At 33.2% G+C, this 23,196-nt stretch overlaps 1 protein-coding gene across 1 annotated transcript; it reads left to right on the forward strand.

Annotated features, from left to right (window-relative positions):
* LOC109828774 lies at positions 1,424-22,918 on the forward strand. The gene is made up of 9 exons (XM_020395702.1): positions 1,424-1,507; positions 13,503-13,615; positions 13,715-13,843; positions 14,279-14,394; positions 15,328-15,409; positions 20,858-20,917; positions 20,994-21,101; positions 22,313-22,358; positions 22,451-22,918. The coding sequence occupies exons 2-9, from the start codon at positions 13,550-13,552 to the stop codon at positions 22,663-22,665; spliced, it is 822 nt and encodes a 273-aa protein (XP_020251291.1). The 5' UTR covers positions 1,424-1,507; positions 13,503-13,549; the 3' UTR covers positions 22,666-22,918.

A 23,196-nucleotide genomic window follows, 5' to 3' on the forward strand; every position in this document is an offset into this window, starting at 1 on the left:
GAGAGGCGTGATATGGATGAGCCTCTTCATTTTTGATGTTATCTTCAGCATATTTTGTTTGTTTTGTAAATACTTATAACGGTGAGCTTGTGGGCTGTAAGTACCGATCATATATATATAGTTGCTCTGATTTCTATCATCAGCAGGTTTATGAATAGTTTTGAAAATAAACTATGTGATATGAACTGCCAGGCTTGACTTGTGCATAAGACTTGTCTCGTGCACAGGTCGCTGCTGTCGCGTACCCCGTATTTTATGATATTCCGCTGCAGTTTCGGGGCGTGACACAAATCCTTTAAAAAACTGCAAAATTAAACATAACAATTAACACCAGAATCAATTCAGACTGAAAGATTGATCTAGATACCACAATTCCATACTAAATGTCAAAAATATAGTTATAAAGAGGCCAGGTTGAAACCCTAGGTTTAGAAATTATAACCAATCAGAGAAATTCATGTCTGCTAGATTCCTACTCGCCGAGGTCCGATCGCGATCTGCCCTAGGTTCACCGAGACCGCCGATGCTTCGAGGTAGGAGTCGAGCACTGCCAGGAGCGGGTCGTCGGCGAACGAGATAGTGTAGTTGGAGTCAGAGATCTAGCTTTTTAGGGTTTCAGCCTTGGAGAGGAGGGAGAGGAGGGAGAGGAGGTCGTCGAAGGCGCAAATGAAGTCCTGGTAGTGAGCTTTGCAGACGGACTCGATCTCGGACTCCTTGGCTCGGGCGAAGAGGCTGAGGTTGTGGAGGAGGGCCTCAGACTTGAACTGGGTGAAGAAGCGGCGAATGAAGGGGGAGAGGTCGTCGCCGTTAGAGATGGCGGCGGAGAGAGATCTCGTCGTCGTAGTCGTCGCCACCGCCGGTTAAGAGCGGAAGTGGGGAGGGAGAGAGATCGCGAGAGCGGAAGGGGGGGGGGCAAGGTTAAGATCAAAGGAAGGATAGAACGTGAGAAGTTTGGGAAATGGGCTTAGGAGAACGTGTGAGAGAACGTGGAAGTACATGGATGTGTTGAAACATGAGTTCTTATTTTTTTCTTTTCATTGTTTAGAACCTTATTTTTCATTGTTTAGAACCTTATGTTATTGTTCATAGCTTTTTGTTGTTCTCCTTTGATAATAAAGAAGTAGATTTATAAATTTGGCGAGGTAATTCAAAATTAATGAAATTTGGGGAACTTAGTTTAAAAAAATTGAGATGGATCCTAACCCGGATGTAGGTCGGGTTAGATCTTGAACGCAATAAATCACCGAATCGGGCCCAAAAAATCTCCAGATCCCCACGACGATGAAACTCCTCTTACAAATAAATTACAATTTCTCTCCCGTTCGCCGGTAAAATTCTCCTCCTCGACCTCACTTTGTCGCTCCTTCGCGGGTTATCGGATCCACTCCTCTCTTCCTCCACCAGATCTCCGATTCCCCTCTCCTCCGTTCTCGGCCGCCACCGGATCTCCGATTCCTCTTTCCCCCGTTATCGGATCCGGGACCACACCTTACTCAGTCTCGCACAGGTATCGGGATCTCCGCTTTACTCCACTTTTGCTTGTCATGAGGGTTTATTGATACAAGATATCATCGTAATTTCGTAGATTTCATTAGAGTGTTGACGAATTTTGAGATAATCTTAACACTATGCGAGATGAATAGTAGCATAAATGTTTGGTATAATATGCAATTTTGTTTTACTAGAGATTTGAACTTAAGGTTTTTATTATGTAATTTGAATTTTTTTTTTTCACTTATTTCATGTTAGAGATATGCCAAGTGGAGAGGAATTTGACTTGAAAAGGATGAGTATTGTGATATTAGTTCCATACTGGAAGAATTTGACTAGAAAAGGATGAATTTTGTGATATTATTTAATTTATTTTTTGTATAATGGAGATTTGATGAATTTTGAGATAATCTTAACATCATACGAATTGCATAGTAGCATAAAGCTACAATAGTAATTTGCATTGTTATCTCCGTGAATATTTGAACTTTGGCACTTGTAAAATCTTCACTTGTTCCATGTGGGAAAAATATTTCAAAGTGGAGAAGAAATTGAGTCGGAAAGAGTGAATGTTGTGATTCTAGTATGAAACTTCACTTTTTAAGGGTGGGCCACGGCCCTTGGGCACCTACCTGGCTCTAGCCCTATTGAGAGGGAACATATATAGGAGCAATTAAGTAATTATAGATGTTAGTTAAAAATTAACTCAGCTAGAGGTGAAATGTTAGGAGCAGTTGCTCAGAGCGGCTGCCCATTGGCAGTAGTGTTCTTATGCAACCCATTTGTTCTCTTTATTTGCTTTAGCTAAATTTAATTATATATATATTAGATAAAATTCACAAAACATCTTTAAGTCTGCCATTTTATGAGATAATCCCCTATAACTTTAAAAACGTCGTAGAAAACCTTTATTTTCAGCCTTTGTTGGATACTCCTAAAGTTTAAAATGTCATTAAAACCCCTTAAGTTTAAACGTCACTAGAACCCCTTTAAGCTTGGGTTGTTTCGAAAAAATGAAAGCCCCTTTAAGTATGGTGGGTTTTAGATATCCCCTAAAGTTTAAAATGTCATTAGAACACCCTTAAGTTTGGGTTATTTCAAAAAACTCCTCAAGTATTTTCAATTTTCAACTATTCCTATCGTGGTGTTAGATGAATTGGAAAATATCACAATTCATATTGCAATTTAACACTATAACTATGTAATTAAATCATTTAGTCAATAATTAAATTATTAACGCTAACTTAAGGAGTTTTGTGAAAATTAGCTTTATAATTTATTAAAAAGGCCATGAAATGGCTATTTCTATTAGGATATTTACTTATTTAGAATCACATATTTTTCACACGCGCAGTCAAATCTAATGATGTTAGTTTAGAGTCATCTGAGAAAACATAATGGAGATTAAATGAAAATTTTAAACTTAAGAGGGGTTATCTCAACATAAGGGGAGTAAATGAAATTTTTAAACTTAAAAGGGGCTATCTCAAAAAAGATCAAACCTAAAATTTTCACATGCATATTTTTTGATCAGCCTTTATTATATATTCCCCTATACAAGTAATGTACCATAAAAGAACACTTATAATAGGTTATAAATGTTTAAATATGCTTAAATGAATAGAACACTTAAAGCAGGTTTGAAATAATAAATGCTTTTTCTGACATTAGGTCCCAAGTCTTTCATATTTTGAAATTAATCCATCAAATCTTAAGCGTTTTGAATTTAGTTCTCCAAATCTTTAAGTGTTTTGAAATTAGTCTCCAAAATCACCATATTTTGAAGTTATTCTCCTAAATATGCTAAGTACTTTGTAATTAGTCTCCCATATCTTTCAAGCTGGTGCTAACTAGAGGGTCTAATTTTAAGACATTTAAAAGTTTAGGGGACTAATCTCAAAATATAAAAATTTGGGTGGCTAATTTCAAAACACTTACGTACATATAGTGGGAACTACCTCCAAAATAGGAAGATATGGGGAACTAAATTCAAAATCTACAAGATATGGGTGATTAATATGGAAAACCTCTAAATATTTACTTTGATTACTATTGATCCGTATTCAACGAGAAAAGCGCGCAACATGACCGTATAAAAACGCGAGTAGGCTTGGGCAGTGGCTTTGGGCGACTGTAGCTAGCATTTCTCCAAGTAGAGTTAGGGAAACTAACAAAATTTCTATTAGATGAACAAAATTGTAACAAGACAGCAGATTTGAGGTACTAATAATAAGCAAATATTTAGATTTGAGGGACTAATTTGCAGGTATGAATGATATAAGGGAATAGTATGCAATTAACCTAACAAAGCCCAATATAATAAGAGCAATTTCTATGAATTGAATTTCAAATCACTGAAGATTTAATATGGGAGTACTATGTAATAACCCTAGAGATTGGCGATAGAGATCTACCACTGGCGGTGGCGATCTAGCACACGCAGTGAGGGCGATTCAGAAGAAAAGCAAAATCTAAGATCTGGGGTTCGAAATTCATCTACCTTCCATGTAAAAATCTAATCTTTTATCCTTCTATTCACTTTTATCTCCTCTCTTTTGTAGTGATTGTGCTTCAAGTCAGTAAATTTTTTGTTGTTGAATTCTCTTTTCATTTACTCTAAAATCGGGATATTGTCGTTTTTTTTCTTATCAAGTTTTTTTTTTCGTTTAATTGTTTGTACACTAAAAAATCTTCTTTATTTTGCAATTTTTTACTCTCTTTAATGATCTATAAAAAATTGTATTTTCCTTCTATTAGTATGCTCGTTTGATTGTTTTTCTGTTCACTTATATGTGAATTAGATACATGTTTGGAGCATTGAGAATTTATAAGATCTACAAGTAAACAAAATAAGTTGGAAGGCGGATAAAAAAGAGAGAGAGAGAGAGAGAACAAGCTACTTTGTCAAATAGGGAAAGTTAAAATCTTTTTACTATTTGGTTGCTGACTTTACATCCAAACATGAATCCTTGTTATACTTTAGGCTTCTAAACCTGAAGTCAGTTATAATAGCCAGCGATAAATGTTCTTTTTATACAATGAGAAATTGTTGAATTCGTAAAGGGGGAAAAATCGATAAGTGTTGTCTAAATGGACAAAAAAGCCAAAACGTGTCAATATAAATAAAAGCGATGTCCCTCGATCGTATCAACATATGACATGTGGACACATAATCTTGTCATTATATAATTAAGAATCCTCATCAAATAAAACTATTCATAATTAGGAAAACTCTAACGATCAAATATTTAGTAATTCTAATCAAATTATAACTATTCATAATCGAAAAATATCTCATGATCATATATTTAGATATACAAATTAAAGAAAAAAAACTCATGTTGAAAGCCTTCTACATAAAAGCATATATGCAAAATTGTACACATGTCAACTTATATTTAAAGTTGATAGATTAGTCTTCCTCTTGAAAAAGTTGATGAATTGCTCAAAATTTTTTTTGCCATGTATTGCTTCAATATTTCGCATTTACTGATTTTTATAAGTAGGGATTCGTAGTTTATGTGTATTCCTCTTTAAATTAAAATATTAATAGAACACAAGATTCCATCATGCAAAAATTTTCAATATCTTTCTGTATAAAAATTAAGTACTCCTATACAAAATAATTCTATGAGATCCACAAAAATAAAATCAATTACACAAATTGTCCGAAATATTATCACGAATTTCTCTTATTTTGTCTGATTTTCTCTATAAATTAAATTAAAATTCTACTGGATTTTTAGGATTACTCTAAAAATAAATATTTGGATTCTTAAAATTACTTTATGACTAAGTGTTTTAAAATTCATTACTTATCAGACATACTTCTAAACATCCTTCGAGGCGTTATGGCAGGATGGAGGGGAAAGTATCAAATGCACCCGAATCCATGGCATTAAATATGCACCATCTGAATGTCAGACTTTGGATTATTGGATTTCGGGATTTATGCACATATTCAAGAGTAACCATTCTTTTAGAGCAATCCATTCAGAAATTAATTAGTTAAGAAAAAATAATTGAAAAGCTAATAAGTTATACACAAATTTGTTGATATATAAATTTTAATATTAATTTCAAAGTTAATAAGTAATAGATTAAAAAATAGAATCAAATGTCATAGAACAAAGTATAGAGCTTACAATAGTCACCCACCTTAATCCACTAAACTGTTCTTGCACCCAAAGAATAAGAAGAAAACCATAATTTTTCTAATTTGTTTCTTTCTAGTTTTTAAGGAAACATAAAGAGAATTTCTAGTGCTTAAGGAACTTTTTAATAAATAAATATCCTCCAACTAAAACTCATGTCTAGTAGGCCTATTATAATTCTTGTAAGGTGTACTTCTTACAACTAAGATATGTGAAGGGTCTCTTGTGGGAGCTATCGCCCTTGCTGCCCCACACACCCCTCCCCACCTCCCCAAAAAAAGACTCATCCTTGTGTAATACTACAATTCCATCCAACAAAAGCAAATATTGACTTTGTTAGATAATGAGAATGTACTTAGTAGAAATTAATTATCCGCATGAGTTTGCAAGCCTCGGGAACATCATACTTGAAATGCATCCTGCCTAGCTAGTACCTCGCATGGGTGTCCAAGTTATCAACCTCCAATGCCACCTCAAAGTTTTCTTTTGCACCCTGTTAGAAGAATTTTTTTTATATAAACAACCAAAAACAATTATTGAAATAAAGTTTTTGTATCAAAATAGAAAAAAATTCATGTCGGCGTTGCACCGCAAATGTGTAGAATAACCAATGCGCAAAGACCAAAGCATAAACCACAAGTACACAAAAAAAACCAAGCAAAGTCATTGAAAAACATAACATTTATCTATAAATTGCCTATCAAAGAAAAGCTTAAATTGACACAAAGATGAAGAAAGGAGTAATCGAAATAACATAAAAGTGTGCTTAAAGCTGCCCAATCAAATCCAAGCATAAAAAGGAATTTTCAATTATGATATTTCTATTGCACAACATGAAGCTAGAAAGGGTTTGAAAATATTACAATGCACCCACTCCTATTGAAAAACTTAAAATTTAAAAGCTTACAGAAAAGGGAAATAGAGCAGACTCTGAGAAGAAGTATTAGATGTGGATCATTTAGCTCTGTGTGGTCAATGACTATCAACCTCTTGAAAGGCACTCCGCCCTTTGGCCACCAACTCCATTGCCTTCTTGTTCTTGTCATGTACCTCTCTCTTTACACGTGCAATAAAACAATTAGGTGTATTAAATAAGTCAATTACCAACACAAATTGAACCCAAAATGATATAATTTTAAAATCACTAAAGAAAACTAACTTGTCGGTTTAGTAAACATGGAGGGTTTTGCCTCTGAGTTGCCCTTGATAAGAACAGTCAAAGTCGATGAGGATCCTCTGATAGATGCCGATGAAACTAAATTAAAAATAATAATAAGGGTAAGATTTCATTAGGGCATTATCACATACTCTATTGGCACATGCATTAACATGTATTAATTTTTTCTATAAAATAAAATTGATGGTGTATACTCCAACTGAAATCTTAAAAATTAATGCCAAAATATAGAAATTGAATGTTAATTTTTTATAACAAAACTAGGCAGGTTACCAGTGGTCTGCACAACCTCATAAAAATAGTTTATTGGATTTCAATTCATTCTGAAGCCCAGTTTCAAGTTCAACCGTATCACAACAAGAAAGTTATTGTTTATTTATAGATGTCATAGTGCTGTTAGCTCTCTTAGGCAAAAGGTTAAACACCTATAGAGTATTAGCTTGAGCCATTGCCTCTTTTTTCTAATAGGTAGTAAATGGAAAAGATATTCATCATGGGTTCAATAGAGAAGGAAAATACCTAATTTGATTCTAAAATATTTTATTTTAGGGATAAGTTTGTTCTTAGGCTTAATGTAGTTCGTTGATATATGAAAAAACGATTGAAAAAAAAAGTTGATTATATATTAACAACAATGAGTTGATAGAAATATCAACAGTTGAAATGAGCACAGAAATTAGAAATGATCCAAGAGCACAAAAAAAATGAAACAAAAAAAATGAAAAGAGAAATAAAGAAAGTAGAGAGATAGGTACTAACTTGAGATCAGAATTTTAGCTGATAATTAATTGCAATGAAGAACCCAAATTCTTTGAGGAAGAAGAGTAGAAGTAAGCTTTTTGAGAGAGAGACGCGAGAGAAACTATGTGATATTTAAGTGCAATATTTTAAGGGTTTGTTTGTTTTAATTACTAATATATAAGAAAATGAATCTGGTGCAAGATATACTTTTCCATAAATTTCTATGCATTTCTTAGAAATGTTTTTTTATTTGTTTTGGCATAAAATAAAGGGTGAAATCTGTGTAGAATTGTAATCCATTGTTTGTTTTAGCCATAAAAAATGGGAAAGGAAAATTTGATCAAAACCATTTCTAGCAATCCACCTTGAAATTCACCAATATTTAATTAATAAATTCACCTTTGCACCTTTTTTAACCCCAACTCCGAGCTTATAGAGCGCAATTGTTTTCTACTCAAAACTTGGCGTTTTCCGTATTTTTAGGGAAAATTTTCCTATAATTGCTTTCTATAACAAGTATAAGAATAGAAAAGTTCCAAAATAAACTAAAAACTGACAATGTTAGATGTTAGGGAGGTTGCATGTGATTTTCCTTTTTTTTGTCTAGCCATGATCAAAATAAAGTGAATGAATTGTGAGTGCAGTGATGAGTGTAACGTAGTCGTACGAAATTAACATGATAACATTACTAGCAACAAAAATTTAAAAGGTAGTACATTAAAATTTTTGATAGTTTGTTTTCAACGGAAGCCTCAAAGTAATTTCATTAAAAAAATACTTAAGTTCTAGAAGTCTTGTTTAATTTGGCAAAGAAACTTATTTGACAATTTCTCTTATATAAAGACTTTATTGTAACAAAGAAGTTAGTGACAATATTAGGCTTGGTTTCATTTTTGACCCGGCTACGCATAAACAGAAATTCTTGGACCTTAATGAAGATGTTGAGAAATTCTTGGCCCTTAATGAAGATGTTGAGAAATTCTCTACACTAAGATTTAGGCCAAGTTCTTGTTACAATAATATAAATGGGCTAGATTCACAATTTTGTATCAAACTAAATTGACCTAAAAGTCGAAGTATTCCAAATTTAGAGTTGCTAGCATTTGGAAGAAATTGTCTTTGTAGAAGCAAATGAAAAATACAATTTATTCTAAATCCACACGCTCTAATAGAAATATGAGTAGATTATAATAAATTAAAGGGGCTTTACAATATTAGTCCTTCAAATCTTTCATATTTTGAATTAGTTCCTCAAATCATTAAAATTGCTATTAGGTCCCTCAAATCTTATGAAATTTTGAATTTGGTCCTTCAAATCATTAAAATTGCAATTTGATCTTTAAATTCTTAAGTTTTTTTCAAATTAGTCCCTCTAATCAAGAGGTGAAGTACCAGTGGGAAGGATTACCAAGAAAAATCTATTCTTATTGACTATCTCGTTCGCCAATTATCATAAGTTGTTTGAAATTGATCTCTCCAAATTATTTTTGCTCTTGAGCGGACGAACTAATTTGAAAAATACATAAGAATTGACCTAGTAGCAATTTCAATGATTTGAGGGGCTATTTTCAACATATGAAAGATTTAAGGGGATAATATTAGAAAATCCTAAGTTAAAGGGTTTTTAAGTTATCGGTCCTTCATATTTTCGAAATTGTTTGCAAGCCCCTCAAATTATTAAAGTGATCTTGTGAATTGGCTCGTTTGTATCTTGTGAATTGGCTCGTTTGTTAGTTTTCTTTTCAGGTAGATGTAGAAATTATGATTGGGGTTTTAACCAAACACACTCAATTATCAAAATAACCCCTCAAAATTTGCGAATGAAGTTCAAAGATGATTTGCCTCATAAAACAAATATGATCATGTGCAACCCACTTGCACCATACTCGTACCCAAAACTCTAGGATCACAAGAAATTCTCTTCTGGGTCGGATGCAGCTCTTCGCTGGACCTGATTTCTTTGGATTCATAATCGTAAACAACTTAGATTTCCAAACTAATAACAGATAAACCAACATAATTAAATTCCACTAGAAATTCCCTAATCCCTAAAAATGAAGGTCACTTCTTTTTCTCGTTTCTACTAGCTTTTTGCTTATCTTGACTTAACGCCTCCGAATTTCTCTTGTTTCTACTAGCTTTTTTCTATTTATAAATGGGGCCCACTTTATAATTATGCCCAAAATGTACAATGCTAAAGAGTAATGAAAATGAATATGAGCTCCACTGAAACAATCTTGAAAACTAATCCGGCATACAATCATTAAACCTAAATTATTCTGTCACAGAATAAAATCCTCCACTTAAAATAAAGCATTTAATAAAATTTGTATATAAACTTATATACTAAAATATACTATAGATGTGTTATGCATTATTTTAGTATACATTCTTTTTCTTAAAGAATTTTTTTGTGTACATACCTGTTTGATGTATATAATGATATATAGATACAATATTTAGTAAATAATGGATATATCTAACAATAATTATAATATAGTCTATCAAATAAAATATATCGATCTATAGTAAAAAAATAGTTATATTATAGTCTAATTAATGTGATTTAATAAGATGTGGGGTATGAGAAGAATTTGAAGGCTATGATTTATGCATGCATGTGTGCATTCTATGCATATATGTATGTGTTTTATATGTGCATGTATATATATTAGAGGGTATTTTCGGAAAAATATTTTATCATACCGACACACTTATAATAGTATTTAATAATACTGTCTTAACATACCAACACTTTTATTATAGTATTGTAACATTATAATAATATATAAATATATAGTAAATACTAGATATAATATTTAGTAAATATGATGCGCGATAAGTCATTCAATGGCCTAGGTGTTACACGTATATAATTTGAAAGCAATTCAAATAACTCCAGTAATATAATATGCAATAAGGCATTCATTGGCCTGGGTGTAAAATTTTACACCTTTATAATTTAAAAGCAGTTCAAATAACTTCGGTATAAATTTATATGGTTCAAGGTTTGAGAATTCCATGATTGAATGTATTTTTTTAGAAACAATCGTGTAAAAAACCTAGAACTTTCTTCCAATTCTTTACTTGGAATTATACGTTAAATTCTTTTTTTCACTCTTTTTTTTCATTTTCCTTTTGAGTTAAAACTCAATTTCTTATGCATGAGACTAATTCATAATATACAACAAGTATGGTGCACGTGCTTTGCACGTGTATCAATTTTCATCCTTTAATTTAACTGTTGTGTGTAGACTCATTTTTTGTGTACATACCTGTTTGATGTATATAATTATATATAGATATAATATTTCATAAATAAGAGATATATCTAACAATAATTATAATATAGTTTATTAAATAAAATATATTCATCTTTAGTAAAAAAAATAGTTACATTATAGTCTAATTAAAGCGATTTAATAAGGTTGGGATTATGAGAAGAATTTGAAGGATATGGTTTGCATTTGTACATTCTATGTATATATTTATGTGTTTTATACGTGCATGTATAATAACATATAGATATAATATTTAGTAAATAATAGATATAATATTTAGTAAATATGTTAAGCAATAAGCCATTCAATGGCCTAGGTGTAAATCGTTACATGTTTATAACTTGAAAGCAGTTCAAATAATTCCAGTAATATCATAAGCAATAAGCCATTCAATGGCCTAGGTGTAAAATGTTACACATTTATAATTTAAAAGCAATTCAAATAACTCTAGTATAAAATTTATATGGTTCAAGGTTTGAGAATTCCATGATTGAATGTATTTATCTTCTTTTAGAAACAATCACGTAAAAAACCTAGAACTTCGAGTTGTACTCCTGATTTAAGTTTAACTTGCCCATTCGTTTAAACGTATTAAGTATAGCGCACATGCTTTGCTCGTTGTGTCAATTTTCATCCTTTAATTTAACTGTAGATTGTTTTTTATATAGTCGGGCTGTTAAAAAATTTGGTTGTCAAAGTATGTGTGCATTCTATGCATATATACATGCATGCATAAAACCATATTTTTGTATGTGAGCATTCTATGCATATATACATGCATGCATAAAACCATATTTTTGTACCCATTCGTTAATACATCTATTTTGAAGGGAACTTCCAGTTGTACTCATTTAAATTTTAACCTGCACATTCGTTAATACGTTTAACTCAAAAGTTGCTAACTAAAAATCCAAAACTGACATAACATGACTTACACTAATGCTCAAAATCCCCCCTAAATCATCTTTGAACTTCACCCGCAAAATTCGAGGGTTTAGTTTAATAATTGAGCATGTTGGGTTAAGAATCCAATCATGATTTCTACATCTAGCTGAAAAACTAACAAACGAGCCAATTTGCTGGATCACTTTAAGAATTTCAGGGGCTTCTGAGCAATTTCAGAAATATGAGGGACTGATATCTTAAGAACCCTTTAATTTAGGGTTTTTTAATATTAGCCCCTTAAATCTTTCATATTTTGAAATTAGCCCCTCAAATCATTGAAATTGCTATTAGGTCAATTCTTATGTATTTTTCAAATTAGTCCCTCCGTTTAAGAGCAAAAATAATTTGGAGGGATTAATTTGAAACAACTTATGAGAATTGGCAGATGTGATAGTCCATAAGAATAGATTTTACTTGATAATCTACTCATATTTCTATTAGAGCGTGTTTGTTCACAAAAAAAAGGAAATCATATGCAACCTCCCTGACAGTGTCAGTTTTTAGATTTTTTGGTTGAAACTTTTCTATTCTTGTACTTGTTACACAAAGCAATTATAGGAAAGCTTTTCCTATAAATACGGGAAGCGCCAAGTTTTGAGTGAAAAACAATTCTGCTCTATAAGCTTAAGGTTGGGGTTAGAAAAGGAGGAAAGGTGAATTTATTAATTAAAATTTGGTGAATTTTAGAGTAGACAGTTAGAAATAATTTTGCTCAATTTTTCCTTTCCTATTTTTTATGGTTGAAATAAACAACGGATTACAATTCCACTCAGATTGCGCACTCTATTTTATGTCAAAACAAATACAAGAAAGCATTTCTAAAAAATGCATAGAAACTTATGAAAAAGTATGTTTTGTTCCGGATTTATTTTCTCATGTTTTAGGAAATAAAACAAAAAAACCTTTAAAATGTTGCACTTATTTGTTTTAGTAAATAAAACAAATAGACCTTTAAAGAGTTATCAGTTAAAATCATGATTTCAATTTGGCACCTATCTCTCTTTTTTTTCGTTTCTTTTCTTTATTATCTTTTTGGTGCTCTTGAATTATTTCTAATTTATGTGCTCATTTCAATTGTTGATATTTCTATCAACTCACTGTTATTATAATCAACTTTTTTTAATCGTTTTTTGATATATCAAGGAATTACATTAAACGCAAGAACAAACTTATCCCTCGAATAAAACATTTTAGAATCAATTTAGGTATTTTCCTTCTCTACTAGACCCATGATACACATCTTTTCTAGTTGCTACCTGTTAGAAAAAGAGGCACCTTTTCTTTTCTGTCTATAATAATATGTACTGACGATGATAATTTTCTGCGTAGGTTTAGCTCAAGCTAATGCCCTGTAGGTGTTCGACCTTTTGCCTAAGAGAGCTAACAATACCGTGACATCTATAGATAAACAGTAACTTTCTTGTTCATGATATGGGTTGATACTAAATTGGTTCTGGGCTTCAGAATGAAATGAAACCCAATAAACTATTTTTATGAGACCACTGTGCAATCCACAGGTACCGGCAACATGCCTAGTTTCGTTATAAAAATTTGACATAGAATTTATATATTTTGGCATTAATTTTTAAAATTTCAGTTGGAGTATATATGATCAATTTCATTTTATAGAAAAAACTAATGCATACACTAATAGAGTATGTGATCACATAATACCCCGATGAAGTCTTACCATTATTATTATTTTTAATTTAGTTTTATCAGCATCTATAAGAGGATCCTCATCGATAATTATTTGAGCAATGCTTCGACTGTTCTTATCAAGGGCTGCTCAGAGGCAAAACCCTCTATGTTTTCTGAACCAGAGGGTCAGTTTTCTTCTGTTTAAAATTGTATCATTTTGGGTTTAGTTTGTATTGGTAATTGACTTGTTTGGTACATCCAATTGTTTTGTTGCATATGGAAAGAGAGGCGTACATGATAGGAACAAGAAGGCAATGGAGTTAGTGGCCAAAGGGTGGAGTGCCCTCCAAGAGGTTGATAGAGTCATTGACCACACGGAGTTGAATGATCCACGTCTCATACCTCTTCTCAGGGTTTGCTCTGTTTCCCTTTTCTGCGAGTTTTTGCATTCTTAAGTTTTCTAGTAGGAATGGGTGCATTGTAATATTTTCAAACCCTTTCTAGCTTTATATTGTACAATAGAAGTATCATAATTGAAAATTCCTTCTTATGCTTTGATTAGGTAGCTTTAAGTACACTTTTATGTTATTTCGATTACTTCTTTCTTCATCTTTATGTTCAATTTAAGTTTTTTTTTGGTAGGCAGTTTATAGATAAATGTTATGTTTCTCAACGATTTGTTCTTTGTCATTTTGTTTGTGTACTTGTTGGTTATGTTTTAGTCTTTGCGTAGTGGTTATTGTACACACTTGTGGTGCAACACTGCCATGATTTTTTTTATTCTGATACAAAACTTTATTTTGGTAATTGTTTTGGGATTGTTTATATAAAAGTTTTTCTTCTAACAGGGTGCAAAAGAAAACTTTGAGTTGGCATTGGAGGTTGATAACATGAACACCCATGCGAGGTATTGGCTAGGCAGGATGCATTTCAAGTATCATGTTCCCGGGGCTTGTAAACTTGTGTGGGTAATTAACTTCTAATAAGTGCATTCTCATTATCTAACAAAGTCAATATTTGCTTTTGTTGGGTGGAATTGTAGCATTACACAAGGACAAGTCCTTTTTTTTGTTTTTTTGTTTTTGTTTTTTTTTTTTTTTTTTTTTTTTTGGGGGAAGAGACCCTTCACATATCTTAGTTGTGAAAGGATGTAAATCTTATAAGAATTATAGTGGGCCCACTAGACATGAGTTTTAATTGGAGGATATTTATTTATTAAAAAGATCCTTGAGCACTAGAAATTCTCTCCGTGTTTCTGCAAAGAGCAGAAAGAAATAAATAAGAAATTTTATGGTTTTCTTCTTATTCTTTGGGTGCAACAACAGTTTAGAGGATTAAGGTGGGGTGACTATTGTTAAGCCCTGTACTTTGATCTGTGACATTTGATTCTCTTTTTAGTCTATTACTTATTAACTTTGAAATTAATATTAAAATTTTTGTATCATCAATTTTGTGTGTAACTTATTAGCTTTTCCATTATTATTGTTTAACTAATTAATTTCTGAATGGATATTTCTTAACTTGTTGGGATAGTTGAGTTATACTAGAGCCTTTGTCACGTCTAATTTATGGAGGACAAATTTTTTGAAACTGCAAAACGATAACACACTTGATTTTATTTGCTCATTCGGGACCCTACAGACCCCCCAACTAAACAATTATGGACTCGTCCCTGGTATTATATGTCGAAAAGAGTAGGACTTTTAGGGAAAAAAATAATTCTTAGGGATACTTGTCATTCTTCTACTGTCATCTCACAACTTTTGTTGCCTTTGTGCAAAATCTGCTTGTTAGACTTTTCACAAACCTTATTTTTCACAATTATTTGATGTAAAAATTCCCACAATTTTTTGAACTTTACAGTGCAATCTTCTTATTTATTTTGTTTAATATACAGTGGAGCTGCTTTACTTGTTGAAGCAGCAAATATGGGTGATGCAGATGCACAGTATGAACTTGGCTGCCACTTGCGCATTGAGGTAGATTTGGTTCTCTTATCAAAGTTTTCAAAAAAGTGTCATGGCAAAAGTTTTTTTACTGTGTTCATATCATGCTACAGTACATGTTGCCTTCTCATGTTTCTTCTTTGTTCCCTGTCAAAACATCAGCCTTCTTTCTAGTACACTGACAAATCAACCTAGGCATTCCACACTACTTTCGGTTTCGAGACCATCCACTTGTATTGCGTTTTTTGAGCACTGAATGGGCTGAATTTTCCTATTGGTGTAGGCATGTGTTGGAGGAAAAGGAAATTCCATAAAAGGAGAAGTTGGGCGCACACGACCTTTACACCATTGCCTTAATTAATCTTGGTTTTTCTTTGTCGATGCTTGCACTCATCATGATAAAAATGTCTATGTAGGTGTTCCTACATCTCACACTTTCTAGGACCAAAAGTATAGATACTTCAAGTTACTCTTCATGCTAGTTTCTTATGTCTTCTGTTTGACTTTTGAGTATAAATTTATTTTTCTGTGTATTGTTGTAGTAGGTAATGGAAAGGAAGACCATAAGTTTAGTAGACAATCAGGGCGAACAAAATAACTTTAGAATGCCTCCATGAATAGGTGTTTCTAGAGTTTTCTTTTAATCCTTCAAGTTTTAACTAGCATGAGTTGGCATTAAAGCGGGTTTAGCCAAATGGCTTGAATACTGGATAGAGTTATTATGGTACAGTGGGATGCAGAGAAGGGAAAAATCGCACCCCTTGCTTTTTCTTTGTCCTCCTTCGCCCTTATTTTTGTGCTCACCCCCCGAATTCCCTATTGCAAGTGTTTACTTCCTATACTTCTTTTTGTGCATGTATACCATATAGCCTAATTGCAAAAACACAAATTTCTTCGCTTCCCCTTCTTCATCCAGTTTCAGATTTTTGTAAATGGTTCTCATCCTACATGACAAAAGCAGATAGCTTACAGACAAACTGCAATATTTGAAAAGCAAACATCGATGTATTCTACCTTGTGGTGAAATTTTCTGCTTATATACCAGAAAAAGCAAATTGTTTCAGAACTATCTATTTTCATGGCAAAAATGGCTACTGTTATGTTACTTAAATTTCTACTCCAATGAGAAGCAAAATTTAGTGGTAAGCACAACCGACTCTGATTTTCTAGTGCATTTCTTAAAAGGGAGGAAATTATTATCCTTTGGAAAGTTACAGTGTGCATCTGTGTTGTAAAGTTGCTTGAGGGGGTGAAGCCATGGGGAAGGAATTCCCGGGCGGCAACAGCCTTAAAAAGGCCAGTGGGGTAAATTTTGTTAAAATATCAAGGTGACATATCTTCATAAGTTAATACTAGTACTCCCTCCTGCACGCGATGCGTGCATACACAGTGCAGTACAAATTATGCGAAAAAATTGTTAGCTACAACTTAATAATTTATGATAAGTAATAGTTCATTGAACTTATCAACTTTGTTTAACATACCCTTATTTTCATTAAACTTATCAACTTTGTTTGACATACCCTAATTTCTTCCATAGATTATTGATCCTGTTGTCCTCATCAGAGGAAGAAAAAAAGTTTTAGAAAGAATCAAAATAGGCAGAGACCATTGCGCCTCAGAGGTCGGAGGACGATTGGGGAGAATGATGTCTAATAACAACGGTGGCAAGTACTTACATTAATGGGTGTAGTGGCTAAGCAACTGTGGTAGTCATGGAAGCTTTTTCTCAATTTGGACTTGTTTGTTTATTGGAGTCCATTAGGAGGGGAGAAGATGAGATTGGAGTAAAATTTGATAATGTGAGTGGAAATGTTTTTTCTTTCAGTTGTCGCAGATAGATAGGGAGAAGAGAGAATGTTAGAGAGACATATGTGTGATGTTTGAGAGATTGTGGTGGGATTGGTCATCTGAGATTTTAGGAGAGATGGATAGAATTATTAGGGGCAGTTATTAGATGGTTAAGGAGAGTAGTAGGTAGATAGTTTGTTAGGATTCCTAGATTGTTTTCCAAATTGTTCCTCCATTACATTTTAAGCAATGAAGGGGGTGTTTGGCAAACTGAAAGTGAATTGAAAAGTGAAAGTCACATCCTTTTTGTAAGTGAAAGACGATGTTTGTTTGCAAAATAAATTATTACTGTAACTAAAAAAGTAAAAATGATGTGGCAATATCATATTATTTATTTATCTGAAATTAATTTATAAAACACTCACCCTGCTGACCTATTTTTAACCATGGAAAATTCTATGATGCACTATAATTTAGGGAGGGGATACATTAATTTCAAAGAAATATCCAACACACAAAGATGAAATTGGCAAAGTAAAATACTTCATGAAAAAAAATTGTTCAATTAGATCTAAAATCAGAAAATAAATAAAAGTATGAGATGTTATGAAAACCCTAAAAAAGAGATCCATAAACCAATGGATCTAAAACTGAAATTAAAGACAGGATTATAAAAGACAAAAGTGAAGTCATTAATGTTTCCCCTCTAATACTGATCATGATACAAAAAACGATGTAGAAAAAGATCAACAAAGCCTAGGTTAAATGCTTCTGAATTTGTAGAAATAGAGATACGAACAGGATAGAAATTAACGGAGGAAAAAAATAAGCAGGGAGAGAAAAGAGGCGGTTGCTAGCACTGGAATCATAAAGAAAGAACTTAAAACTAATAAATATAGTTTTTTTAATTGGAGTGGTCCCTACTTTTCTCACTTTCATCTGACTTCAACACTTTTTTAGGGAAACTTAAATCTGTGTTAAAAATCTCTGATGCGGATTCAATTTGACATTTTACTTCCACCACCACTTCCAATTAAAAAAACACCTCAAGTGCTTCGCTTTCACACTTCCTCCTTTCACTTTCATACAAACAAACATCCCCGAAAGTTGTGAGGTTGTTTAATAGGACACGTTTTGGATTTTTTAAAGCATGACACACACAGGGGTAGAACACCAAAATGTAGGTTTTCTTAAATAATAGTAATAAATGGTACTGAACCAACATAATCTTGTTTCATGCCCCAACCCAAAATACATGTGCGCGCACACTTAAAATCCCCAAACAGCCACCTACTCACACCACAGGCACACACAGAGAGATAAAGATCAATGATTGAAGGCCTTTTTTAGTGTTACCCCCCTTGTTCCTTATTCCTTGTATTCTCCCTCGAGAAACTCTGGACCATACACCGTTTCTTTTCTTTTCTAAATCAGAATACTTTTGAGTCAAATAAACAAACATGGGGCAACGATACTACATTCTTTTCACTATTTTGCGCTGGGAAGAGGCATTGTTATTTGTGAGGAACAAGTGTCTTGCTGGGAACTTTTGAAACGAATAAACAATAAGAATGTGGTAATAAAGGTTGGTTGATCTTTTGGGTACTTATTAGTGGCAAAATAAGGATAAAGGGCTCAAATCTCAGTGAAAGGCAAATGGTGGAGACGATCTGGTCTACAGTGTATGATTTATAAATACTTTGAACAAAATACATGATTTCATTGCATGTCGAGAAAGGATTCGTCAAGTAAATCACTAACTGATCTTGGTAAGTCTTTTTTCTATGCACCATCTACTATATTTTATAATATTCTGAAAATCTAGTGATAATTCCATGGCTGTGTTAAAATTTGTGTCATTGTATGCGCAGAGCCTACTTTGAGGCGAACAATTATGATATATGAAGCTGAATCAAAGTATGTGGCCTGGTTTAATTTTTGAAAACAAGTCAAATTGTTGATCTGTTAACTACAAAGATATGGAAAAATATAAACAAATTTATGTTTAAGCAACCAATGGTTTGTGTACCTTAACGTCCTTTGACATCAAATGCAGCTTTACATACATGATGAGACAGGTTGTGGTTAAGAACTCAAGATTCACAATGTTAATCAATCATTTTAAAGTCCTGAAAAAGCAACTTCTAGACTTCTATTCCTGCAGAAGGTCAGAAACAAATCATGTGATCCAGCTCCTCCTAGGTTTTAGAACCATTGTTCAAATAGAAGCAGTAGAATTCTAAATATGAATAATATTATGGCTCAAGGCTGTGGTATGGGGCCAAGTTTGTGAGGTGGCATGATTTATTTCTGCTTGGAGTGGCTTTAAATGGTACGGGAGCGTAAGTGTTTGATCCCACAGGCTACTAATTCAGGCTAGTTACTGAACAGGGAGGTTCAGATGATGCCCAACATAAATCTTTTAACTATAAACCTTCTCGCCTTCTTCCAATGCAAATGAGTAAGTTTTTTTTTCAGGCTTAAGTGAAATGAACCACAGGGTGATATGTTGTTAACCAAGGGTATTCCTTCCTTGAGCAAGTTCTCTCTTGTTCTTGGTAATGTTTTTAAAAACCTCCGCCTAGCTCGTCTAGGCGGTACCTAGGCCTCCCGCCTAGTGCTTATACAGTACCTTGGTTGTCCACCTAGGTTTTGGGAGTACCTAGAGGAGCATAGTCCGTCTACATGAACTACACCTTTTAGGCATTGATCGTGATTTCTTCAGTTGTAGCCTTCACGTCCTCCAGACTCCTCCAACCTCCAACTATGAACATCTCCTCTACCCCCTATGACCATTAGTAAAACCTTCTCCACCACCACTTAAACGAAGAAATAAATCCTCTTAGACGCCAGTCCAGCGCCTAAGCTTTCTATAACATTTGCTATCAATTATTGTAATTAAAAAAATAAAAAATAGGAAAACCGTCAATGACCCACATAGGTGCTTAGGCTCTGGCCTTTGGGTCCAATGCCTAGGCTGCCTAGCACTTTCTGTAACATTAGTACTTGGTTTCCTTGGCTCGAATTTGACAGCAATATCCAAGAGCTTATATATAGTTATAAAGTAGTACGGTTGGGGTATTCCTGTGTGAGGCCCCATCCTTTTTTCTCAAACACAAAATAAAAATAGAAATAAAATAAAACATAAATAAATAAGGGAGCTTATATCATTATTATAGACAGTTGTAAAATGTCATCTAAATTTGTATTCATTCTTCTCAAAAGGGTAATGCTCCATACAACGACATTTGATGGGGAAAATGATTAGATGGTTGACTGACTAAATAAATAATGTATTCTATCTGAGCCCATTGGTGAGAATTTTCTACATTATCTTCATAACATGCTATAGTCATACACTTTTGTTAACCCTTCTGTACTTTTTCAAGTGCAGATCCTTGTCAACAAAGTGAATGCACATTATTTGGTGGGCACTATCTTTCAGTTCACGTATAATGTGATCATAACCAATTAAGAATTTTTTCCCTTATTATATCAAGCATCCTCTGAATGAGAGACTGATATTTCATTAATCATTAGCCAAAACACATTTACTAAAAGCTTATGTATCTTTCCTATTAATAGTCGTCTGGTTTTCTTATTCTCCATTCACTTTAGTTACATTTCTAGCTTTTTTATTGGAGTCTTGAACTAATGCATTTTTTCCCTCAATCGTTATTTTTGTTATAGAATGACTATGTTCAGTCAGATCAACAAGCTTTCTATTATTTAGAGAAGGCTGTTGACCAGGTATTCTTCCTATCCACAAGTTTCATAGTTACATTTTTATCTGACGATTCTCACTCAAATTTATATGCTGTTCTAGTTGCATCCAGGTGCTTTGTATCTTCTTGGTGCAGTATATTTGGCTGGAGATTGTGTGAAGAAAGACGTTGCTTCTGCAATGTGGTGCTTCCATCGGGCATCGGAAAAGGTTTTTAACGTGTTCTTTATTCAATAAGTTGTACTCGATTTTAGTAGAAGCATACGCACAGCAATATCAGGTGTTGAGTTGCTGAGGAAACAATTAATTTTCTTTAAAAGGAAATCACATTAAGCTTATAGCACTCTGCTGGCGAATGATCAGCGAGAATTGTTATATCATGTATTTCCATAGTTACATCATCAAGAAAAGTTACAGAAGTTTGTTGTAATCTCACATTGAAAACATTCTTTTTAAAACAGTAGTCTTATCTAGTCATATGATCACATGAGAATAGCTGAAATATATCATAACCCTAAATCAATCTCATCATGTTGTAAAATATCTGATCATATTAGAGATAGAGTATTAGAAAAGCTACAGAATTTTGTTTTACGCTCACATTCAGAAAACGTACAATTGTATCCTATAAATAAAGTTTGACTATCCATGTCTCTTTTGGTTTAATCACTTCTAATATATGTTATCATAGCCTGTTATGTTTCCACAACCTAAACTCTAACTGTACTTCCAAAAAAAATGCAGGCACACACTCTTCTATCTTCTTCTCTAACAAACTAACTATTCTAGTAGATATTGTCAAAGGACATTGCCACTGTACCAAAACTCCGAAATGGGGGGTGAGGATTGAGGGTTATAATTTAATACGCAAGACTTGAACTCTTGGTCCTGTTTTCTTTAATCTGCTTTAAAGTCATTGTTAGTAAGATTTGAATTTGGTTTGCTCTGTTATAATGTCAAAGGACCTTTTCACTATAGCAAAATTTCAGTGTTGTGGTGAGGATTAAGGTTTATAATTTTATACTCTAGACATTTCGAATTGAAAGAAATGAAGTTGAGGTTAAATTTTATTTTGCTAAATGAACTATAAAGGGGAAAACTATTGGTGAGTTGCACCCTATCAGTCTCATCAGAGCAGGTGAATCTGACAACCTTTATCTCTTAACAGATTATTATATTAAATGATATTCAATGGAAATAATGGGTATGAGGTGGCGACTCATTTTGTTAAATGAGCTACTAAAAGTTAGCCATGTGATGAGGCCCACCTTGCTAGTAACATTAAAAGGTGTGGATCTCATCTTTCTATCTCTTGGTAGCTCATTTTGCTAATGAGCCGCCACCTCATAACCATCATTCCCATATTCAGTATCCCCATTTATAATTCATTGTGTGTGAAACTAATCTCTGTGACCGTGCAGGGCCATGCAGGAGCAGCGATAGCATATGGATCGCTACTTCTTAAAGGTACTTCCATTTAGCATTTGTCCCCACTTATTTCTATTTAACCAAATTTACGGAAAATATTGGCGATTGTGTCCTCGGTTTCGTCTTTAAAGGTGTCAGAGTACCGGAGGTGATAACCAGGTTCGAAGCGAGCAGGAGCCCATTGACTGGAGGAGCGAAGAAGAACTCCAAGAACGTGCGAGAGGATCCAGTGAAGAGGGCCAAGGAGCAGTTCCAGATTGCTGCAGAGGCTGGGTCTGACCTCGGCCTCCGGTGGCTGAAAAGGCTTGAAGATATTGAGAGGTCTCAGGCTAAAGAAGCAACTTAATGATGGTTTCTCTCATGGATTTAATGCATGTCTGCAGTTTGTGAAGAATGCATGTTCACACAAAAGTTTATATAAAATTGTTCTTCACTGTAATGCTTTTCCTTTTAAATGTATTTTTATAGTTTTGAGCAATAGAAATGGTTGGCATAATTTACGGTTAAAAGGCTTTATCTTTTTACTTTCTTGTTTTAGCACTTGTAAGATCGAGCCTGTAATTACAGTTACAATTTATATACATTGTAATTGTAATTAACTGTTTTGTTACAAATGCATTTTTTTTCCAAGTTCAGTTTCAAAATGATTGTGTTTTGAGGAAAAGCTCAAGAGTCAATTTACAAATCATACTCCCTTTAAAAGTGGGAGCTGGGGAAAAACTTTTTAAAGACTATATTACCCATATCCTTTTTTGATATTACCTTCTAATAGTAACTAGACTAAATTAATTATCGTTGTTAATTAATTATATTATATGTCATTTTATGTTTGTATAATCTGGTCCCTAAAACTTTCGACCTTTTTGTAAAACTCTAC

This window comes from Asparagus officinalis, chromosome 1, assembly GCF_001876935.1.
Source record: "Asparagus officinalis chromosome 1, Aspof.V1, whole genome shotgun sequence".
Lineage (NCBI taxonomy): Eukaryota > Viridiplantae > Streptophyta > Magnoliopsida > Asparagales > Asparagaceae > Asparagus > Asparagus officinalis.

What these genes read in the sequence shown, in the direction of transcription:
- LOC109828774 (XM_020395702.1), top strand. Translation starts at nt 13,550, where the DNA reads ATGCTTCGACTGTTCTTATCAAGGGCTGCTCAGAGGCAAAACCCTCTA. An exon ending in TATGTTTTCTGAACCAGAGG is followed by an intron (nt 13,616 to 13,714) that starts GTCAGTTTTCTT and finishes GCATATGGAAAG; the next exon opens with AGAGGCGTACATGATAGGAA. An exon ending in GTCTCATACCTCTTCTCAGG is followed by an intron (nt 13,844 to 14,278) that starts GTTTGCTCTGTT and finishes TTCTTCTAACAG; the next exon opens with GGTGCAAAAGAAAACTTTGA.